This window comes from Schistocerca americana, chromosome 3 (genome assembly GCF_021461395.2).
Source record: "Schistocerca americana isolate TAMUIC-IGC-003095 chromosome 3, iqSchAmer2.1, whole genome shotgun sequence".
In the NCBI taxonomy this organism is placed as follows: domain Eukaryota; kingdom Metazoa; phylum Arthropoda; class Insecta; order Orthoptera; family Acrididae; genus Schistocerca; species Schistocerca americana.
The window spans coordinates 255,044,862-255,069,784 of record NC_060121.1 but is presented as its reverse complement, the minus strand read 5'-3'; the positions used below and the strand labels follow the sequence as shown (position 1 = coordinate 255,069,784).

Below are 24,923 nucleotides of genomic sequence, written 5' to 3'. Positions count from 1 at the left end.
TCATTAGTTACGTGATCTACGCACCTTATCTTCAGCATTCTTCTGTAGCACCACATTTCAAAAGCTTCTATTCTCTTCTTGTCCAAACTAGTTATCGTCCATGTTTCACTTCCATATATGGCTACACTCCATACAAATACTTTCAGAAACGACTTCCTGACACTTAAATCTATACTCGATGTTAACAAATGTCTCTTCTTCAGAAACGATTTCCTTGCCATTGCCAGTCTACATTTTATATCCTCTCTACTTCGACCATCATCAGTTATTTCACTCCCCAAATAGCAAAACTCCTTTACTACTTTAAGTGTCTCATTTCCTAAACTAATTCCCTCAGCATCACCCGATTTAATTTGACTACATACCATTATCTTCGTTTTGCTTTTGTTGATGTTCATCTTATATCCTCCTTTCAAGACACTGTCCATTCCGATCAACTGCTCTTCCAAGTCCTTTGCTGTCTCTGACAGAATTACATTGTCATCGGGGAACCTCAAAGTTTTTACTTCTTCTCCATGAATTTTAATACCTACTCCGAATTTTTCTTTTGTTTCCTTTACTGCTTGCTCAATATACAGATTGAATAACATCGGGGAGAGGCTACAACCCTGTCTCACTCCTTTCCCAACCACTGCTTCCCTTTCATGCCCCTCGACTCTTATAACTGCCATCTGATTTCTGTACAAATTGTAAATAGCCTTTCGCTCCCTGTATTTTATACCTGCCACCTTCAGAATTTGAAAGAGAGTATTCCAGTTAACATTGTCAAAAGCTTTCTCTAAGTATACAAATGCTAGAAACGTAGATTTGCCTTTTCTTAATCTTTCTTCTAAGATAAGTCGTAAGGTTAGTATTACCTCACGTGTTCCAACATTTCTATGGAATCCAAACTGATCTTCCCTGAGGTCCACTTCTGCCAGTTTTTCCATTCGTCTGTAAAGAATTCGCGTTAGTATTTTGCAGCTGTGGCTTATTAAACTGATTGTTCGGTAATTTTCACATCTGTCAACACCTGCTTTCCTTGGGATTGGAATTATTATATTCTTCTTGAAGTCTGAGGGTATTTCGCCTGTCTCATACATCTTGCTCACCAGATGGTAGAGTTTTGTCAGGACTGGCTCTCCCAACGCTGTCATTAGTTCTAATGGAATGTTGTCTACTCCCGGGGCCCTGCTTCGACTCAGGTCTCTCAGTGCTCTGTCAAACTCTTCACGCAGTATCTTATCTCCCATTTCGTCTTCATCTACATCCTCTTCCATTTCCATAATATTGTCCTCAAGTACATCGCCCTTGTATAAACCCTCTATATACTCCTTCCACCTTTCTGCCTTCCCTTCTTTGCTTTGAACTGGGTTGCCATCTGAGCTCTTGATATTCATACAAGTGGTTCTCTTCTCTCCAAAGGTCTCTTTAATTTTTCTGTAGGCAGTATCTATCTTACCCCTAGTGAGACAAGCCTCTACATCCTTACATTTGTCCTCTAGCCATCCTTGCTTAGCCATTTTGCACTTCCTGTTGATCTCATTTTTGAGACGTTTGTATTCCTTTTTGCCTGCTTCATTTACTGCATTTTTATATTTTCTCCTTTCATCAATTAAATTCAATTCTGTTACCCAAGGATTTCTATTAGCCCCCGCCTTTTTACCTACTTGATCGTCTGCTGCCTTCACTACTTCATCTCTCAGAGCTACCCATTCTTCTTCTACTGTATTTCTTTCCCCAATTCCTGTCAATTGTTCCCTTATGCTCTCCCTGAAACTCTCTACAACCTCTGGTTCTTTCAGTTTATCCAGGCCCCATCTCCTTAGATTCCCACCTTTTTGCAGTTTCTTCAGTTTCAATCTGCAGTTCATAAGCAATAGATTGTGGTCAGAATCCACATCTGCCCCTGGAAATGTCTTACAATTTAAAACCTGGTTCCTAAATCTCTGTCTTACCATTATATAATCTATCTGATACCTTTTAGTATCTCCAGGATTCTTCCATGTATACAACCTTCTTTTATGATTCTTGAACCAAGTGTTAGCTATGATTAAGTTATGCTCTGTGCAAAATTCTACAAGGCGGCTTCCTCTTTCATTTCTTCCCCCCAATCCATAGTCACCTACTATGTTTCCTTCTCTCCCTTTTCCTACTGACGAATTCCAGTCACCCATGACTATTAAATTTTCATCTCCCTTCACCACCTGAATAATTTCTTTTATCTCGTCGTACATTTCATCTATTTCTTCATCATCTGAAGAGCTAGTTGGCATATAAACTTGTACTACTGTAGTAGGCATGGGCTTTGTGTCTATCTTGGCCACAGTAATGCGTTCACTTTGCTGTTTGTAGTAGCTAACCCGCACTCCTATTTTTTTATTCATTATTAAACCTACTCCTGCATTACCCCTATTTGATATTGTATTTATAACCCTGTAATCACCTGACCAAAAGTCTTGTTCCTCCTGCAACTTCACTAATTCCCACTACATCTAACTTTAACCTATCCATTTCCCTTTTTAAATTTTCTAACCTACCTGCCTGATTAAGGGAACTGACATTCCACGCTCCGATCCGTAGAACGCCAGTTTTCTTTCTCCTGATAACGACGTCCTCTTGAGTAGTCCCCGCCCGGAGATCCGAATGGGGAACTATTTTACCTCCAGAATATTTTACCCAAGAGGACGCCATCATCATTTAGTCATACAGTAAGGCTGCATGTCCTCGGGAAAAATTACGGCTGTAGTTTCCCCTTGCTTTGAGCAGTACCAGCACAGCAAGGCCGTTTACGTATTACCAGCAGAAATTTTGACAGAGTTAGCAATCACTTAATTGAGTTTAGATCATTCTTGGGTTTTTGTGCAACTGAATTTCATTACAGCTTCCCTATTTTATTTATCTTTCACAGAACTCGATAAAATAACCATTTTTGTGAAGCTGAGATCCGTTTTTAAGTATTTATACTGCTAATAAGAATGAGTTTTTAACAGGTACACATACTAACATTAAAAGTTCAAAATTTCCTGCATGCTACCAACCAACCTTCATATACGTAAGGTATAATAGTACTATTTGATTGCCATTACATGTACTATTGATTCTATCCCATATAAAAGTGGCTTCATGAGTAGACAGAATAACATTTCAACTGACATGTAACCAGTGACATAATTCAAGTCACACGGCACTGTCTTCACTGTGGAGATGCTGCTTGCATTGTAGATAAAATCACTATAAGCCTTCAAGACATAATGTTGACCATACACAAATTTCTTGGGATCGAGATGTGAAGAAAGTCATCCTGAGCTAGCTGTATGACTCTGCTGAATGATGTTAATATGATGTTGCTGTTTTGGTCTGTTATTGGAAAACTCTTTGTTTACATGAAACATGCACAATGAAGGCTACCACTTTCACACAACACATTAAATAAAAAAAAATAACAAAAACAAAAACAAAAAATTACACAAAAAAGTGCTCTAAGAAATTTGATGATCTGGAATGTCACAAGCACCAATGGTACTCTTTTAACAGATACAAGACAATTACAACTGCAGAAGGTACAAGCATACATCATGTTTTCATACAATGGATTACTGAAATTCTTGTGGCATTTTTAAAATTCACTTGTACAATGAAATACTAACCCGATGTACTTGTGATTCCTAACAGTCATAGAATTACAAAAAGCAATAATAAGCAGAAATTCAAAGGTAAAGTTCCCTGAACGCAACAATATTCAGAGCATAGATGCATGAAGCAATGAGATTAGAAGGAAAAGTGAGAAACTATTCAGAACAGAAATTCTGTCTACATACAAATTATTGGTCTGACTGAGCACTTTTGTCACTTCTTCGGGTATGGACCATTCCTCTTTGGCTCCCTGTACACAATGTTTTTCTAATGAGTGGCAGAGATAATCATCTACTGTGTATTTAGATGGTTCATATCCCTCTTTCAACAAGTGTTACTGCAATGGCCTCTTTTCCTTTTCCTGTCTTAAATGCCATATCGCACCGTATATCATAGTGAATCCATCAATATCAAATACGTTGCTTAATTTTTCATAAAATGAAATGCTATCCATTACTTAATTCTTACAAAAATATGAAAAGGGTGCACTGATAGTCATGAAACATCAGAGAAGCTTGCAGATGGATGTGTCTGAAAGCGCGTGGAGAACCTCTGCCAGATAATCTCTGCAGCCCATAACCAGCTGCCACACATGTTCTCTACAAGCCCTAACACAGTGATCCCTTTCCAGAAATCCAGAAGGATCTCCAGCCCCCTTCTCAAAAACCTGGGTCCACCATGTACCTGTCCTCTGAGTCTTATATCTCTGCTCACTCATACCATGAGAAACAGAAGCGTCAACTTCAGGATATTAGGATAATTTTAGAAAAGTGTAGTCAAATCTAAAGGAAGCTGCATATAGAATATTACTTAAACCCATTCTTAAATACTGCTTGAATGTTTGGGATCCCCACCAGGTCAGATTACAGGAAGACACTGAAGAATTTCAGATGCATGCTGCTAGATTTGATATCGGTACGTTAAGGCAACTCAAGAGTGTTATGAATATGCTTTGTGAACTCAAGATGCAAACTCCTGGAACAGGGTGTATATGCCGACAAGGAAACAAATTTTCGGATTTCCTGGTTAAAAATACACTTTCTCTCGGGTGAAAATACACTTTTTCCTTGGTAACTGACAGTATATTTTCCCTCAGAACTTTAAAATTTATCAATCCTTTGAAATGTTATGGTTTTATACAGTGGCGTAGAATTTCCCGGCACTTAAGGGGAGGGGGGGGGGGGGGGGGGGGAACACATTTTGGAAAGATCTTTGATGTGCATCATCTACGTTGCATATTTTCATATTACAAAAGTATAAATTCAAATTCCATCGGACACTGCATGTTACTTTCCGAAGCATTGAAATCAAGATTGTCCAAACATAAAATATTCTGATTAATTTCTAATTTTAAAAGTATTAGATTATCTTACATACTTCTAAAAAGTCTCAAATATTCTCAGCAATAATCCACAAAGCATAGTCTATCAGCCATGACTGCATTCAGAGGCCACTATATGGATCATTAGATAATATGAGGAAGGTGTAGTCAGCTTAAAACTTAGTTATATCACTTCAAATCATACTATTCCTGTCATTTACTTTCAGGTAATGTGTGCATTTTTCTAGATATCAACGAAAAAAGTTCTACTATAAATAAGACTTGGTTGCTTCAGAGTTCTAATAAAATAAACATGATTTTCTTTCAAGGATGGTTCAATAAGTCTGGTAAAAAAGCAAGAAAAAATCATGGTTTCGTAAACAAGTCACCTTACATCTCAACAGTGTCTCCGTTGTAGGATATACACTTGGACCAGTGATCCACCAGCATTTTCATCCCATCACAAAAGCAGGTTCTGTCAAACTCAATGACTGTAGCTATCACACCCACATTTGATGAACATTTTTTCCCAGCAAACCAAAGTTTCAAGTAAGGGAACAGGAAGAACTCACTTGGGGCTAAGTCTGGTGTATAGGGAAGATGAGGAACCAATTCAAAGCCCAATTCATGTACTTTCATCACTGTTATCACTGATGTGTGGGATGGTGCATTATCCCGGTGAAGGAACACTTTTTTGCATACCAACTTTCAACTTTTTTTCAGGCAACGCAAGTTTTAAATGATCCAACAGTGAAGTGTAATAGGGTCCGGTTGCGGTTCTGCCTTTTTCCAAGCAATCTGAGAAGATTATTTATTAAGAATCCCAAAAAACAGTGGCCTTCACCTTACCATACAACAAAATGTTCTTTGTGTTCTTCAGTGCACTTTCATGAGCCTTTGTCCACTGTTTTGGCTGCTGTTGAGACTCTGGTGAGTAATGATGGACCTGGTTTTCATCAACAGTCACAAATTGGTGCAAAACTCTTGCAAATTGTAATTAAATTCGCCAGACATTATATTGAAATATTTTGCCGGATACGCTTTTGGTCGACTGTGAACAGTCGCATCACCCACCTACTTTAAAGCCAGTTCTCCAAGCAGAATATTACGCATTCACTCAGCTGAGATGCATGTAGTCTCTGCAATCTCACGAATTTTTATTTGGCTCTCCTCCATTACCATATCATGGATTATGTCAATGGCTTCCTTCATGGTGAACTCAACTGAACAACCAGAGCACACTTTGCCTTCGGTGCTTGTCCAACCACATTTAAATTCGTTAATCCCAAAGAAAATGGTCCTCAGTGGTGATGCAGAGTCTATGTGAACTTCATCTATTTCTATTTTGATTTGTGCAGCAATCCAATCCTTCAAATGAGAATGTTTCGTAACAGCACAAAACACAGTTTTCTACATTTTCAATAGAAGTCAACACACTGATTAATTCAGATAGCATCAACAATGAACGGCATACTGTACATTGTTGAAATTCTTTATACGGCCCTTGAAAGAATCAAGCTTACTAACTATGAAAGTGAGACAAAAAGAAGTGTTCCATTCTTTCGTGGAAATTTACCAGGCTTATCAAACCACCCTTGTTTTTGTACATACATATTCATGAAAATGATGATGTCTTTGGTGTGTGCATTTGTATACAAATTCATGCATGCAAAAACAATGCACAAGGAATATTGTACATATGAACCTGCATTATTTCTCATCACAAATAATAATGGCATGAATAAGAATTAATAACATAACTTAGAAAGCCATGAATGAATGTAATTCACTTGGACAATAAATGACATGCCAATTACTGTAATGGTGTAACTATGTTTGTAACACAAGTAAATACTTTTAATATAGCCATGTGCTTTAATAAGTTTATTTTTAAGTTGTACCTATTGTACTAATATTTAATTTATTTCATTAACATGACTCATCATCAGATGTGACAAAATAGATTTAATTAAACCAATAAGCATTTTAAAACTATTCTGGTTAGAAATAAATTTATTTTGGGCACTGGACAGAACTGTCATAAGAAAGGGAAACTATTATTAATGTTTCAGTGTATCACAAACATACCACATTTGGAAATTTCAGCAAGCAAATGGTGGACATTGTTAGTGTGTTTAAAAAAAAAAAAAAATCAGGTGTAACAACTTTTTTGAGCAGAGTAGTACTTACAGTGACTTCAGGTGGCAATGCAGCTAAGCTCTGCATCATCAAGTGCACACACACACGAAATCGCCCAGTCAGAATTGCATAGCAAAGGACAGAGAAGAAGTCACTATATCATTTCTATTATATTTTCTTGTCTATAAAAGCATGTTTCTTTGCATACTAGTGAAGGAACATACATTAAACATCACACACATTAATTTTGGAAAAAAATGATACATTGGGAAGGAATGCAAAGAAATGAAAATCTATTTACTGAATTTATGAGACGGAAAATTCCAACTTTAGTTTTCAATCCTTGATTCCCGGAGGAAATAATTAGAACACTAATACCGTAACTTACAAGATCAATTATAGTCAGTTTTTGTAAATTAGATCTGTTTTGAGGCAATATGAAAGGTCAAGGTGTAGTAACACTGTTCACGTTTACGTCGCACTTCACTTAGCGTAGAACGGGACTGTGTCCTAGGCATGCCCGATGTTAACTGACTGGGCACGGCCTGTGCTGCTGGAGTTGTTCTTGTTGTTGTTGTTGTTATGCCGGCAAAGGTCGCGTCCGACTTCTCGCGTGCCCTCCGGTGGATGGGACTCTACTTGCGGCAACTACCGTCTGTGACGCGCTGTGCCAATGTGCACCTCCCGCGATCTTTCTGGTGGCTACAATACTCCTCCTCCTTCGGGGGGAAAGCCACTGTGATCCACTGCATCTGAAGGTGGAGCGTCGGGCAGGAGCGATGACCTCCACATCCATTGGATGGCCGGAGTCGAGGGGATCTGCCAACCCTCGAGCCGGAACCTTCGAATACGGCTGGAAGTGACCCACACGAAGAGGCCCCCGTCGTCCCACAACCGGAGCCCGGGACAGAACGGGCGACAAGCTGTCGAACTCTGGATCCTGTTCCACCGTGGGAGGGGCAAGACCCAGTGGCTGGGATGAAGGGGAAGGGACGACCACAGGTGAACCAGCCTCCTGAGAAACCGGGCCTGCTAGGGGGGCCGGCTCTCGCTGGGGCATCTCGAACGATGGCGATGCCGGTGCTGGAGCTACTGGAGGCTGCCAAGGCTGAGAACCATCGCAGTTCGGCAGAGTCACAGTGGGGAGAGGAGGTAATGTCCCCTGTGAAACCAACACCGGTGCCGGCAATGGGGAAGCCGGTGTCCAAGAGGTCGGAGGGTGGGTGCCCGAACGTGGACATAGCTGATTTTGGTGATGACGTACCACCCGGTCCCCCGCCTGCAAAGTATAGAGCCGGCGGCCATTTCGGCACAGGACCACCGCCGGTATCCAACGTGGATTGCGACCAAACCCACAGGCCCAGACCGACATACCCAGAGGAAAGCCAGGTACTCCATCTTGTGAAGACTGGCGAGGACCAGGCCGGAGGAGGTGCAGCAGAGTCCTAGGTTGACGCCCATGGAGGAGCTCTGCGAGGCTGCATTCTCCCATTGGTGTGGTCCGGTATGCCGTCAAGAAAAACGTCAATGCTTTCTCCGCAGGAAATTCGTGCACATACTTTTTCATCTGCGTCTTAAATGTGCGCACCATGCGCTCGGCTTCCCCATTCAATTGTGGATGGAAGGGGGGAGAGCAAACGTGCCGAATACCGAAGCGCCTACAAAAATCCTGGAAGGTCTGCGAAATAAACTGTGGTCCATTGTCCGAGACCAGGGTGATTGGCAGACCTTCCACAGAAATGAGTTTTGCTAGTGCCTGGATTGCAACTTCTGAAGTGGTTGAGGAGCAGCGAACCACATATGGGAATCGGGAATAAGCATCAATGACAATGAGCCAAAAGCCATTGAGAAACGGGCCCGCAAAGTCGATGCGAACACGTTCCCATGCTTGGGTTGCTGGCAGCCATGAAGAGAACGCTGCCCTGGGAGATGCTTGTTGGCTCGCACACTGGGAACAGGCGGCCACCAAATGCTCAATTTCTCTGTCAATACCAGGCCAGTACACATATCTGCGAGCCAAGGTTTTAGTACGGGAAACACCCCAGTGCCCCGCATGTAATAACGTGAGGACCTCCCTTCGTAAACTTGCAGGAACAACCACGTGAGGAGCTGTATCATCGGTAGCCAGAAGGAGAACTCCTTCCAAGACTGAGAGGCAGTCTCGTAGAAGAAAATAATTACGAAGAGGGTCCGAGGCCCGGCCCGGAGGGCGGGATGACCACTCCTGCTGAATGAGGCGAACTACTTGCCGGAGAACCGGGTCAGCTGCCGTTTCCCTGGCGACTCGAGAACTAGTGATCGGGAAGCCATCAACCGCTTGGCAGGACGCCACATCCAAATGAAAACACATAATCTCCTCTCGATCGAACGTAGGATCCGGGCCCACCGGAAGACGGGAAAGAGCGTCGGCGTTGGCATGCTGTCCTGTAGGGCGAAAATGAATGTCATAATGGTACTTAGAGAGGAACAAGGACCAGCGCTGTAGTCTGTGGGCCGCCCTATCCGGAATCTGAGAGGTGGGGCCAAATAACGATATTAACGGCTTATGGTCAGTGATTAACTGAAACTTCGTGCCATACAAGAAAGGGTGAAACTTGGTAACAGCATAGACAATGGCCAAAGCCTCTTTTTCCACCTGGGAGTAATGGGCCTGTGCGGGACTAAGCGTTTTAGATGCAAACGCCAGTGGTTGCTCGGAACCATCTGCATTGCGATGGGCCAGGACCGCCCCCACCCCATACTGCGAAGCATCTGTAGCCAGGACCAACGGCTTATGGGGATCAAAAGTAGCCAAACAAGGGGCTGACGTGAGGAGGCCCTTCAATGAGGTGAATTCTCGCTCGCATGCAGGCGTCCAATCAAAAGGAACACCCTTGTGAAGAAGGCAGTGCAGGGGGTGGGCTATAGTGGAAGCCCTGGGAATGAACCGGTGGTAATAGGCTATCTTGCCTAAAAAAGCTTGTAACTCTTTCAGCGAAGCGGGCCGAGGAAGGTTGACGATACCTTGGACCAAACTTCCTAGTGGCTGGATGCCGTGCCCAGAGATGGTGTAGCCCACATACTCAATGGATGGTTGAAAGAAGGTTGACTTATGCAGGTTGCAACACAAGCCCACAGACCTGAATTTGAGAAAGAGGGCGCGAAGGTTGTGCAAGTGTTCCTTGATGCTGCGGCCTGTGACAATTATGTCATCCAGGTAATTAATACAATGAGGAATTGCCGACGTGACATGCTCAAGATAACGCTGGAATATCGCCGGGGCGCTGGATATTCCAAAGGCCAACCGCTGGTATTGGTAAAGGCCAAACGGGGCATTGACGACTGCCAACCGTTTGGAGTCCTCATCAAGTGGTATCTGATGATAAGCCTCCGACAGATCGATTTTCGAAAAATATTGGCCTCCCGCCACGGAGGAGAACAATTCATCAGCACGAGGCAAAGGATAGGTGGCCTTGAAATCGCCACAAAGACGTAATTTTCCCGAGGGCTTCCTTACAATAACGAGGGGCGAAGCCCACTCACTGGAAGAAATGGGAAGAACGACCCCTAGGGCTGTCAGCCGGTCTAGCTCTTCCTTTACCTGAGGGCGGAGAGCCAAGGGGATCTGCCTCGCGCGTAGAAAACGCGGGCAAGCCGACGCCTTCAACGTTAAGTGAGCTTCAAAATCTGAAACACGCCCCAGGCCCTCCTCAAAAATATCTGGAAAGTCGGAGATCAAAGATTCCAATGATTGATAGGGAACGTCTTCGGAGACCAACTGTATGGTGTCAGCGATAGAAAAACCGAAAGCTTGAAAGGCATCCAGGCCAAAAAGGTTAGCTGAGCTCGCATCACTGACAACAATAAAAGTAATAGGCCGAGTGACTGATTTGTAAGTCACGTCGGTAGTGAATTGACCCAGTAGGGGAATGAACTGTTTACCATAACCGTGTAGATGCCGGTAAACTGGCGCCAACGGGGGCGATCCAAGGTCGGAATAAGTTTGTGCATTCAACAATGAAACTGCCGCGCCCGTATCGACTTGCAGTTGTAACCGGCGCGACCGAACCGACACCTCGATAAAGAGTTTGCGTGCCGATGCGTCGGGAGCCTGGCCCGATGAAACTTCCTGAATGTCAACGTACTTCCTGAATGTCAACGTCCATGTCCTCTGTACCTGCTTCCTTCGATTCTTTTGAGGCTGAGTGGCAAACTTTAGCAATGTGACCTTTTCTATTACATTTGCGACAAACGGCCCAACGCTGGGGGCACTCTGACCGATCATGATGTATATAGCACGACGCACAGGACAGCAACAGGGGCCGGCGGCCGGAATTCTGATTACGCGCCGTGCGGGAGCGGCCGTAACGGCCGGATTGTACCGCTCGCACGTCGTCCACCCCTGACACAGTGGACGCGGCCGAGCCGCTCTGAACCTCCGCGACGTCGCACCACGCTTCCAGCTGTTGACCTGCTGTGTGAGAGACTTCATACGATTGAGCAATGGACAGGACTTCCTCGAGGGAAGGGTTTTCTAACTGCAGGGCCCTTTGCCGGACCTCCCTATCAGGGGCCAAATGAACAATGACGTCGCGTCCATAACGTGGGCGTACGACTCTCACGACTGCTCCGTGACAAAATGACACTTGCGACTAAGACCGTGCAGGGTAGCGGCCCACGCCCGGTAAGACTGATGGGGCTGTTTCTTGCATTGATAGAACTCGACCCTAGCCGTCACAACATGCGTGCGGCGGCAATAATATGAAGACAGCAATGAACACAATGCGTCAAAAGACAAGGACGAGGGTTCCTGCAACGGCGCTAGCTGCTGCAAAACTTGATACAGCGAGGGAGATATCCAAGACAAGAAGAGAGCATGACATACCTCCGCATCGGCAACATGAAACGCCTGGAAATGCTGCCGAAGGCGATGATCATATGCATCCCAATCCTCTGCCGTCTCGTCATACGGGGGAAAGGGAGGAGGGAACGGCGCCGGAGCAGACGGCGTGGAGAGCAACGCCGGAAGCACTTGTTTCATGGTGGCCATGAGTCCCGTCTGCTGCGCAACCAAAACTCGCACCAAATCCTCCATGCCGTGGAGAAGCTGCGAAACCGGAACAACGACGCAACACGCGTCGCTAATTGTGTAGTAACACTGTTCACGTTTACGTCGCACTTCACTTAGCGTAGAACGGGACTGTGTCCTAGGCATGCCCGATGTTAACTGACTGGGCATGGCCTGTGCTGCCGGAGTTGTTGTTGTTGTTGTTGTTGTTATTATGCCGGCAGAGGTCGCGTCCGACTTCTCGCGTGCCCTCTGGTGGACGGGACTCTACTTGCGGCAACTACCGTCTGTCACCCGCCGTGCCAATGTGCGCCTCCCGCGATCTTTCTGGTGGCTACTACACAAGGTCTTTGTCAGACGGCTTAATGAAGTAAGCTTGCATACCTCCCCAGCATAACCCAAACATCTGAAGTTAGCCTAAAGGAACAACAACATTACGGTGGCAACTAAACGGTAAATGATGTAATTTTTGGTCGAGCCACAGAAATAAATTCAGAGATATAGAACAAAATTCCAGGGTATACTGTCTTAGAAACAAAAGTGAATTATAAACTACAGTGGGGAAATATGATAGGCTAATTTTCATAGTAACCACATAAAATAGTGTCATTCAGAATAAATATAACTGAAAAAAAAATCATAAAATGAATTAAGCGAGACAGTAACTGTTACGTTATACATCAGAGCAGGACTATAACCAAATAAAGCTCACAATTTCTAGCACTGTCGCCAGAACTGATCATGGTCCTTTGGTTCTGAGTCAAGTGCAAGGACTGAAGCAGACACTTTGAGACTTCCATGACAAGCTAGTCTGTGACTTTCTGGACTTGTGCCATGGGGCAGTAGGGGCCCCCTAAATGGGCCAGGTGTGTACTATACATGAGAGGCTGTTACTCAGGTAAATGACTGTGTGTGGGGTGAACATAAGGTTTTACTTATATCAGGTGACTCCCCATCCAATCCAGATAACAATAGCTGTAGAAAAACCAGAAATATCAATGTAGTGTTGAAACAAATGCCTCCCACAGATGAAAGTATTAAAATCCTAATGGTAAACTGCCAAAGCATTCACAAAAAAGTGAGAGTTTGAAGCACTCATGAAATGAAGTGAAACTCTTATAATACTAGGTACAGAAAGCTGGTTGAAACAAGAAATTGCTAGCAGTGAGACTTTTGGGGAAAATTTAAGACTATACTGAAAGGATAGGAAAATGGGAAATGCAGATGGTCTATTTGTCACAGTAGACATGAAACTCAAATCCACTGGGGTAGAAATAAGCTCCATATGGCATTGTTTGGGCAAGACTCAGTATCAGGGGAGGGAATTAAATGATAGTTGGATCCTTCTATTGCCCTCCTGACTCATCTTTGATGTAACAGAAAACTTTAAAGAAAACCTCCATCCACTTGTGTGTAAGTTCCCCAATCATACTGTAACCATCAGCAGAGACTTTCTTTAATCATCCAACAATTAACTGGGAAAATTAGTTTTGTTAACACTGGGTGTAACAAGATATCCTGTGAAAAATTTACTAAATGCCTTCTCTGAAAGCTACCTAGAACATACTGTTAGGAACCCCATTCATGATAGAAATATATTGGATCTAATGACAACAAATAGACCTGACCTCTTTGAGGATGTCCACATCGAAACCAGTATCAGTGACCATGGACACAGTTGTGACAACAATGATTACCAAAGTATGAAGGACAACTAAAACAAGCAGAAAGATATTATATGTTCAGTAAACTAGACAAAAAATCAGTAGTGTCATATTTCAGTGAGGAATTGAAATGTTCAGCACAGGGCAGGATCATGTAGAGGAACTATGGCTCAATTTTAAAAGAATAGTTGACAGTGCACTGGACAGGTATGTACACAGTAGAACAGTTAACAATGGGAGGGAACCTCCATAGTATAAAGTCACTGTAAAGAATCTTCTAAGGAAACAGAGATTACTGCATAATAGGTAGAAAACAAAGTGTAGGGCTATAGATAAAGAAATACTGAATGAAATGCATTTGGCTGATTCCTTCAATGACTACCATCACAGAATACTGTCAAATGATCTTTCACAGAACCCAAAAAAATTCTGGCCATATGCAAAGGTTGTTAGTGACACCAAAGTTAGTGTCCAGTCCCTAGTGAATAAGACAGGATTTGCAATTTGGGGTAGCAAGGCAAAAGCTAAAATGCTTAACTCCATTTTCAAATGTTTTTTACAATGGAAAACCAAGGAGAGAATTGCCCCAATTTAATCCTCATACCACTAACAAGATCAATGAAATAAGTACTAGTGTCAGTTGTGTTGAGAAACAGTTAAAAATCATTAAAATTGAACAAAGCTCCAGTGCCAGTAGGATTCTGTGTCAGATTCTATACTGAATTTGCGGATGAGTTAGCACCTCTTCTGACTTTAATCTATGATAGGTACCTTGAATAAAAAACTGTGCCCAGTTCTTGGGAAAAGACACACGTCACACCTGTCTATGAGAAGGGTAACAAAATTGATCCACAAAACTTCCATCTAATATGATTAACATAAATTTGTTGTAGAATCTTAGAACATATTCTAAGCTCAAACATAATGAGGTATCTGAACAGAATGATCTCCTGAAAGTCAAACAGCATGGATTTCAAAAACATCGATCATGTGAAACCCAACTCATTCTTTTCACACATGAGATACTGAAAGCTTTGGATCAAGACAATCAGGCAGATGCTGTATTTCTCAATTTCCAAAAATCATTTGACTCAGTAACACACCTACACTTACAGTCAAAAGTATGATCATATGGGGTATCAAGTGAAATTTGTGACTCGATAGAGGACTTTTTTGTACGGAGGATGCAACATGTTGTCTTGGATGGAGAGTAGTTGTCAGATGTAGAAGTAACTTCAGGTTTGCCCAGGAAAGAGTGTTGGGACACTTGCTGTTCATGGTGTATATTAATGACCTTACATACAATGGCATAGTAATATCAGCCTTTTTGCAGATGATGTAATTATCTGTGATAAAGTACTATCTGAAAGAAGTGACATAAATATTCAGTCAGATCTTAATAAAATTTCAAAATAGTGCAGAGATTGGCAACTCGCTTTCAATTTTCAGAAATGTAAAATCTTGCACTTCACAAAATGAAAAAAAGTAGTATCCTATGACTATAATATCAGTCAGTCACTGCTGGATTTGGCCAACTCATACAAATACCTGGGTGTAATGCTTCATCAGGATATGAAATGGAATTATCTCATAGGTTCAGTCATGAGTAAAGCAGGTGGTAGACTTTGGCTTACTGGTAGAATGCTGGAAAAGTGCAATCAGTCTACAAAGGAGATTGCTTACAAATCACATGTGCAACAAGTTCTAGAATACTGCTCAAGTGGGTGAGACCCAAATCGTATAGGACTAACAGGGGATATTGAACGTATACAGAGAAGGGCAGCACACATGGTCACATGTTTGTTTAATCTGTGGGAGTGTGTCACAGAGATACTGAAGGAACTGAACTGCAAGACTCTTGAAGATAGACAGAAACTAACCTGAGAAAGTCTATTAACAAAGTTTCAAGAATCAGCTTTAAATGATTACCCTCCGACTATACTACAACCCCGTACGTATCGCTTGTATAGGGATCATGAGGATAAGATTATAATAATTACTGCATGCACAGAGGCATTCAAACAATCATTCTTCCCACACACCATAAGTGAATGGAACAGGAAGAAACCCTACTAGCTGGTGTAATGGGACATACTGTATTTACTCGAATCTAAGCCGCACTCGTATCTAAGCTGCACCTGAAAAATGAGACTCAAAATCAAGAAAAAAAAAATTTCCTGAATCTAAGCCGCACCTGAAATTTGAGACTCGAAATTCAAGGGGAGAGAAAAGTTTTAGGCCGCACCTACAAATCGAAACAAAGTTGGTCCATTGTAATATGAGACACAATTTAGGTCGAATGAATGACGATACAGCTACAGTAGGTTCGAGTCGTAAGCTTAGCAGTTCAGCTTTAGTGGGTAGCCTTTGCTATGTGTCACACGCTCCGTCCGTATTTATGCGGGTACCTTTCCTTTTTCACGTTTGGTTTGAATTGATTGCTTATTTTGCTTTTATCTGGTAAGTGCCGTTCTCTTTGTTATAGGTGTTTACGTCACTCTAAGCTGAAAATGCATTACTGTACTGTGTCATGAATTGTTTGTCGCATTCTAATATGAGTGTATACGGCCTGTCCCCGCTCGCGGCATGGCTTGTTTTCATGCGCACTACCGCCACTTACAATAAAAAAAAGAGAGGAATCATATCATTAGCAAAACAACGGCAAGAGACTGCTATTTGTTGTTACTTACACTACTGCGTTCTTTGATATTGATCAACAAGAACCAAATAATAGACTGCTTTTGATAGAAGACGTTCTGAACGAGAGTTTAGCGAAAATTTTTCTCCGTTTGAAAATCTTTGCAGACGCTTCTTCAGTACAATACATTCTGCACAGAAATTAGAGTCATCTTAGATTTAAGAATCTAATCAATTGCCGTGCTTCATTTCTGACTGTATCACTATTAGGCATAAGAATAATACGAATATAAACATGACATGATATGTATATTCTTCCGCGTTTGCTGTTGTCTCACCCTAGTTTCGTAGCTTATTAGGCAGGCAGGATTTAAATGAGATAGCAGCAAACATGAAAGAATACATGGCAAAATGTTTATATTCGTATTATTCTTATGGCAAAGAGAATACTGTATGTGATTCATGTGGTGTCACCGCCAGACACCACACTTGCTAGGTGGTAGCCTTTAAATCGGCCGCGGTCCGTTAGTATACGTCGGACCCGCGTGTCGCCACTATTAGTGATTGGAGACCGAGCGCCGCCACACGGCAGGTCTAGAGAGAGACTTCCTAGCACTCGCCCCAGTTAGACAGCCGACTTTGCTAGCGATGGTTCACTGACAAATTACGCTCTCATTTGCCGAGACGATAGTTAGCATAGCCTTCAGCTACGTCATTTACTACGACCTAGCAAGGCGCCATTACCAGTTACTATTGATGCTGTAAAACATGTACGTCAAGAGCGATGTTCACCAATTATGAATTAAAGTTAAGTATTCCAGTAGTTACGTACGTTCTTTGCTACTACAAATTCCTTGTCCTGTTCCAGACCTCACACCAGCCTGCGTGATCTTAAATGCGTGCCTTTCGGCTTCCTGTCATAGTGGATTGGCTGTCTTGCCAATCCACAACAATTCACAATTCATAAAAGTTCCTATTAGCAACCATCTCTTCTCACAGGTAGGAAAAAATTCAGAACGTGGGGTTGGCCATATTGGCAAACATCCCAAACAGTCTTGCCAGTCGGATTTTCGTAGTATATTGAAATGCTGCTACATTCAAAGATGAACAATACGGAATTTGTATTTACTTCATTGGATAAGGTATAAAATCCAGTGGTCGAAACTCGGGGCGGAGAAGAAGGCTCGTCTTCCACCCTTATTTTTTTAATTTATTTACTGACGCGGAGGTGTTGGCGCTAGTATTTATCTTTGTTCCTGCAAAGCATGCCTATGCAGCGCTACCTATATTCGACGGCAGAAGTCACTTGTGGCGGCACCTACCAACATTTTTCAGAACTTCCGCTTACTTTGCACTCAATTCTAAGCCGCAGGCGGTTTTTTGGATTACAAAAACCGGAAAAAAGGTGCGACTTAGATTCGAGTAAATACGGTACCCTATGCCATACATCTCACAGTGGTTTGCAGAGTATACATGTAGATGTAGAAGCTGTATTTGAGATTTACCATGACTGCAGATCGCCACTTTGAGATTTTTTTTACTCAGGGCAGGTCTCCCTGTGAAAAAAAACGATTGTCTCAAGCTAGGTAATTTGAAACCACTGTTGGCATGGCACAACCAGTCATTCCCCCCCATGGGTGAAGGGAGGCTGATTTGATTAAATCAGTCACAAATTTAATTACTTGTAGGTAAGGAGCCTTTTACCAAGATTCAATGTGTTCCGGATTTTCTTTCTTTGCATTCATATCTAACAGATATCTAGTAACAAAAACATTTCAGAAGATAAATTAATTAATGTCTGTGAAATTTGTTTAGATGTGTGCTAAAAATACTAACACGGCCTCAGCAGAAAGCTATTAAGTGATATAAATCAAAATGTCAACAATATTTGAGACAGAAAATGAATACATATGTTAGGCTGCCAAAAGTGAAAAATTTGGAGCAGGTCTCACAGATAACATTAATTTATGTTTGAAATTAAATTGCCTGAAACAAAAAATAAATAAGTGGTACAATGAACATACACTGAAGAGAAAATTTCCCTAAGCTCTAGAAAAAGGAATACATAGACCCAGAAGGAGAGTCGATTCAAATCATTTTTGTACATAACATCTCTTCTGATGAATAGCATTTCCTTATAACAGGAACCAGTATATTTTTTTCCAGTTGCACCTCCAGCCCTAAAACCTCCCTGTGTTTAGTTGAGTAAAAGATGGGTATGGTTAATGAACGTAAATGACTGCCACATAAAGGATCAGTATCTTCCCAAATTTTTCTGTAGTAATGTGGTTTATAACTGTAGATTTCCTTGTTGCATGTCACTGCAAGGGATCACAGTTATGATCCACGGAACATTCAAATAAATGCAACTACCCCAAGAGAGAAACAGGACTGAGTTAACAGTATTAATCTTTGAGTCTATTAGAACAGCTCTAAGTTTTTCTTTTTTTTTTGTGGTTTGTAATTACAATATGTCTTTTCTGTCTCAAATATTATTAACAATAATCTTTTTACTTTCATTATCAATAAAATAAAAAGTTTGTATGACTTTCTGCTAGTTTTAATAGCATGAGATAGTGTGGAAAGTATTGTGTGCAAATCCATAATACACAGACAGATAAAGAAGAGATAAATAAAAATGTTGGAACTGATCTTAAAAATACCAGATGGCACACAACAAAAATCCTTACTTATGACAGAAAATATGGAAGAAATATCTAATAAAAGTTTAGAATTCAATGTAAAGCTTTAAGGGAGACGTAACAATAGAGACAGGAAGAAGTAAGTTTCCGTATGAGAAAAACATATTCATTGTCAATCAAAAGAAACAACAGCAAACAGAAGGACCTTTGTTGATTTCATCAGTTGATGCCAATGCCGTTCTCGTATTGCTGGATTCTGTAGTTCACCAACTGCTCTCAGAGATGTTAGCATGTTCTTGACAGTAGCCTCAAGTGTCACATATGTATCCCATGATCGCATTTCCTTATCCAGTGCTGAAAGCAAAACTTTCATGTATCTACCTTGTTAATTACAGATATAAGATGCTATAAACTGTGTAAACGTTTCTATTCAAGCATTGTTCAATAAGGTTACAAATGTTAATGTTGACAGAAATACCTGTGTTTAAAATATTTTTTTCATATTAATGATGTAGATTATCTGCATATATTACCACTGTCCATAGCCATGAATGATAAGAAATGGACAACTGAGGAAAAAGTTGATTAATGCTTTCTCTGTTTTATAAATTGCTTACCCATAAGAATAATTTTATACCACAACTACAGGCTACTGCAAAGAAAAACCAAGGGCTGTTTTTATTGTAAACATATTAATAAAGAAAAAGATTGTTTAAAACTTGTAATTTATAAGATGAACACAAAAAAATAAAAATCTTTCTTTAAGGTGTAGAGATACAGTGTCAGACAAATTTATAGTGTATTTTTTTCTGTCTCCTCTTACAAGAAGTAGCAATGTATCACTAAATTGCAATAGCTATTAAATATGATGCAATTTTTTCACTCCTCAAAATAACATTGCACTCACGGTAGCATTTACTGGTGTTGATGTTTCATAAATAACTGATCTCTTTGTGTGCCCTATTCTGTGTGTCCGTTAGTTGATTTGAACCTAATTGACTTTCCTACATACAAGATAAAGTCTGCATAAGTTGCCCTGGAACTACTGGATGATGACAGGGGTTTTTCTCTCCATCCATGAAGCCACCTAACATGTACAACACATATACATATGTATATGTGTAGTTGTAGTCTTCAGTCAAAAGACTGGTTCAATTCAGCTCTCCTTTCTAGCTTATCCCGCACAAGCCTCACCATCTCTGCACAACTCTTGCACCCTACATCCATTTAAACTTGCTTACTGAACTCAAGCCTTGGTCTTCCTCAGTATTTAATGGCCACAGTTCACTCCATTAACGAATTAACTATTCCTTGATGTGATATTAAATTATTTCCATTATGTATCCTATATTGTTACACAATGCAATAAACTGTAAAGTTACAAAAACTTTTCTCGAAATTGTAGGTGTTCTCTACGTATTTCGAGCTCCTGATACACTCACATCATATCACAGTTTTTGCCAAAATTGCATACATTTGCAGCAATGATAATATACACAAAAACACCATTGAGGTCACATGTTAGTGTACCATGTCTACCCAAGACTTTGTAAACATTGCTAATTTGTAGCAAAAATGTAGTGACAATAGACCAAACATTATTGCTTTCATGAGAAAGTCCTATCATGCCTATTTTGGAGTGAAACTAAGCGACATCAATAAAGCTTGGGCTCCACAGTTCATGTATATAGAAGATTTACAATGGTGGGTGGCAGGAAAGAAGAAGTAATTAAGGTTTGGCATCCTCATGGTCTGGTGGGGGAAACAGAATCATACAGACAACTGCTACTCCTGCTACTGTACGGTTACTAGTTCAGCAAGAAAAAGAAGAGTACGAGTACCCAAATAACATCCTCTCAGCAATTATTCATATTCCACATGTCCTGGATATACTTATACAACAGTTCCATAGACGTTACATATGGATTGTAGTGACGACAGAGATATTGTGTAGGAGGTGTATGACACTGACTTTGAAGTAGGCACAGATGAGAGCTCTCCTCTGTGTGATCTGGGACTGAACAAGAATGAAGCACAGTTCTTACAGTCAAGACTGCATGGAAGACATTTGTTAACAGCTGTTACATTTTACAGAAAAAGAGACTTGATTTTCACATAGCATTTTACTCAAAATGACTTGTTAGTGTACTGCATGAGGCACAAGTTTTGATTGGCCAATTCAACATCCCATATGTGCTACATGACTGCAGACTGTTTACTGTCTCATCTAAACGAAGCCTGAAGGCAATTCTGCTGCACAATGGTAACATGTATGCCTCCGTGCCGGTTGGTCATTCTGTGCATCTGAAAGAAAAACATGACAACATGAAGGTTCTTCTTACTACCATTTATTTTGAGGATCGCAACTGGATGGTGTGTGGTGATCTTAAAGTTTGGGTATGCTGCTAGGACTACAATCAGGATGTACCAAATTCCCTTGTTGCACCCGTGAATGAGACGGTTGAGCTCTTGACAAACATTGGGAGCAAACACAATAGCCCAAAAGATTGGAACTGGTTCAAGGGAACATAAATATCTAGTGTGACCCTCTAGTGGAAAGAGACAGAATACTTTTGCCACCTCTTCACATAAAACGGGGCACAATGAAGCAGTTTGTCAAGGCATTACCTGAGTGGGAAAACTGTTTCAGATATCTGTGTTACAAGTTCCCAACATATCAGATGCTAAGTTGAAAGAGGGCATGTACACTGGACCCAACATTCAGAAACTAATGTTAGATGAAGATTTTTTTCATTCAGTGAATGGCATGAAGTGAAGATCCTGGACTATCTTAAAGTTTGTGGTTCAGAACTTCGTGGGAAATAATCACAGTCCAGAGTATGTCAGCATAGTTGAGATATGTTGACATAATTCAAAATGCAGGGATGCCCAATGAGTTTAAAGTTACATTTTTTTAAATTTGTACCTTGATTTTTTTCATCCAAACCAGACTCTGTTAATGAAGAACAGGGTGAAATATTCCCTCAGGATATCAAGGACATGAAACGACGAAACCAGGGAATCTGGAATGTTTGGATAATGGGCGACTACTGCTGGATGTTTCACCTTGAGGATATGGATTTGCCCCATAACAGAACAAGCAGGGGCCATGCCATGGCAACTAAGAAAGCAGGGAATAAATGAGGATAGCGTTTTGTACCACATTCTCTGTATGCATCAGTTCACTGTGTACATATTTTAGTATGTTCTTGTTTTAAACTTGTATTCTACTTCAGCATGATTCGTCTGCACAGGCACCAACTCCATGGGGCCTGAGCCCCTTCAAAAGTTCATTTGGGGGTTTATTAGTTATATTATGCTTTGTAAAATCACAAAATTATGTTGGAATTTTCTATTTTCCTTGTTTGACAATAGTTACCTTTTAAAATACGTTCAGTAATGAGTTAAAACAAATAATTATTACTGTAGTAAGCAGGTTAACTGAAAACGAGTGGTGTGAATCATGATAGTGTTATGGTGCTGCGGGCACACTTAGAATTTGTCACGGTGTGCGAACCTTCAGGTAAAGTCTTGTGCCCGCAGGCCAGCACTGCGGCCATGGCAACATCAAAAGGACTGGAGCAGAAGCGCCTGGAACCCTCCACCTCACGTTGCCTTGACACTTTGAGACATTACGATGCCGTGGGTATATAAAGCCCACCCTGCTGTTGCAGTCATTCAGTGTGGATAGTTTCTTTCAGTATATGCTGCAGAAGTCTTTAGTGTTCCGACTTTTAGTGTCCAGTGGACTGTTTTATGTGATGATATTTTATTCATTTACTTTAGTCTCTTAGTGTATAATGAATTAAGTTTGCAATGGATAAATTTGTTGCCAAAAAGGTGCACTTGGGAGTAGATGATACTGCAAGACAAACTCCAACAATTATTGTGTAGTCAATTGCTTTGTCGTCTTCAGCTGAGAGCCATTCATAGCTGAAACCTGGACAATCTGGTAAGGGAAGATTATTTCAGAAGTCTTGGTTGATCAAATTTACTTGGCTAGAATATGAAGCATCTACCAAAAAGAGAGGTAGATGCTAAAAACCTATTACAATTTTCTTCAATAAAAGAAAATGCATTTATTTCCGTTGGGTTTTCTAACTGGAAAAAAGCTTTGGAAAAATTCCGTCTTGATGAAAATACGTTTACGCATAAGGAAGGTGTTCTGAAACTAAATTCTATCACTAACCGAAGTGTGGCCTCCCAATTGAATGAACAGTCAGATAGTGATATGAAAAAAGGACATTTAGCTCTTGACACAATTTTTACTACCGTGCAATTTATATGCTGACAAGGACTAGCAATTAGACGGCACAAAGATGTAAACTCAAATTTTTTTCAGTTGTTGGAACTCTGAAAGAGTGACATATCTGGTTTTAAAGATGGGTTAGGGCATTTGGGGTATAAGTGGACATCACACGATATTCAAAACAAGATCATTGATCTACTAGGAAAGTCTGTGTTGAGAAAGGTATTGGCTTCAGTCAAGGAGACTGAACACTTTTCTATTATGGCTGACGAAACAAGTGATTCTTCGATTCATGAACAAGTGTCATTTTTTATTCGTACTGTCGATGATTCCTTAATCATCAATGAAGATTTTATTGACTTATACAAGATGCCCAACACTGAATCACAAATTCCGTATAGTATTTTAAAAGATGGTTTTGCTCATCTTGATTTGTCAAGGGATAAGTTAAGAGGACAATGCTATGATGGTGCCTCAAATATATATACAAACAAAAGCACGTTACATGCACTGCACTGCTCACAGTTTAGATTTGGCAGTTGTAGACAGCCTCTGCCATCTTATGTCTATGAGGGATATTATGGCTTTAGCAACAGACTTAATAAACACCGTAAGGGAATCAAAGAAAAGGATGGGTCTTTTCAGAAGCATACGCTGTGAGAGCGCCAATGACCAAGCTGGTCTACGACCTCGTTGCCCAACTCGATTGACTATGCGAGCTTCTAGTATCCTGAGAATATTGAAAAACTTTCAAGAACTTCTAGGGTTTTTTGAAACATTTGCTGCAGAGGACAAAACAGAGGCACGTTACAAATGTACAGGCTACCTTGAGTCAATGTTACAATTCAAGACTTATTTCTTTTTACATCTTTATTGCCATGCACTGAACCCAGTAGAGAATGTCAATGAAAAAATTCAATGCCCTCATCTAAGTGTTGCTGATATGGAAAAAATATGTGAGGGCTTGATTTGTATATTGAATAGAAGGCATGACAGTTTTGTACACTTTTGAGAATTGTGCTTAAAAGAAAAACCTTCACAAGTTGATGATCCTTCACTTCCTCGGAATCAAAGTATACCAAAGGAATATGAAAACAATGAAGCCAACTCACTGCACACTTTCAAAACCCCAAAAGCATACTACAAAGCTATTTAAATTGAAATTTGTGAAATGGTGTAATCTTGCATTGCTGAGTGGTTTGCTTCAACTGGACTCACACAGGTCATTGCAGTTAAACAAGAGTGCTTGCTTTTAGTAAACAGAGGTGAAACAAATTTGGAAAAATCAACTGAGTTTTTCAAAAATGACCTAGATATTGAGAGACTGCACTACACTTGACTATGCTAGCCAATATCGCTAACAAAAAACAACTGGTCTTAAAAAACATGCGTGATGTAAGAAAGTACATTACACAAGAGCCTGCAGTTGGAGAAATGTTATGTGAAGTAGTGAAGTGCATTAAGCTTCTCCAAGTAGTTCCAGTCATAACAGTAACAGCAGAATGGTCATTTAGTGCCTTTAGATGTCTGAAGTCATATCTCCAATCAACAATGGGACAGAAGCGATTCAACAGCTTCATATTCAGTATTCCAGTCAGACGGTCGACAT

General features: G+C 40.9%; 1 protein-coding gene across 1 annotated transcript in view; it reads right to left on the bottom strand.

Annotated features, from left to right (window-relative positions):
• Positions 1–24,923, bottom strand: part of LOC124606003 (dynein beta chain, ciliary) — an 809,537-nt gene that overhangs the window by 466,531 nt on the left and 318,083 nt on the right. Inside the window, exons 27-28 of the mRNA XM_047137965.1 lie at positions 19,271–19,419; positions 7,127–7,156 (exon numbers count right to left, since the gene is read on the bottom strand). Coding sequence (XP_046993921.1) covers positions 7,127–7,156; positions 19,271–19,419 — 179 coding nt within the window. The remainder of the gene's footprint in view (positions 1–7,126; positions 7,157–19,270; positions 19,420–24,923) is intronic.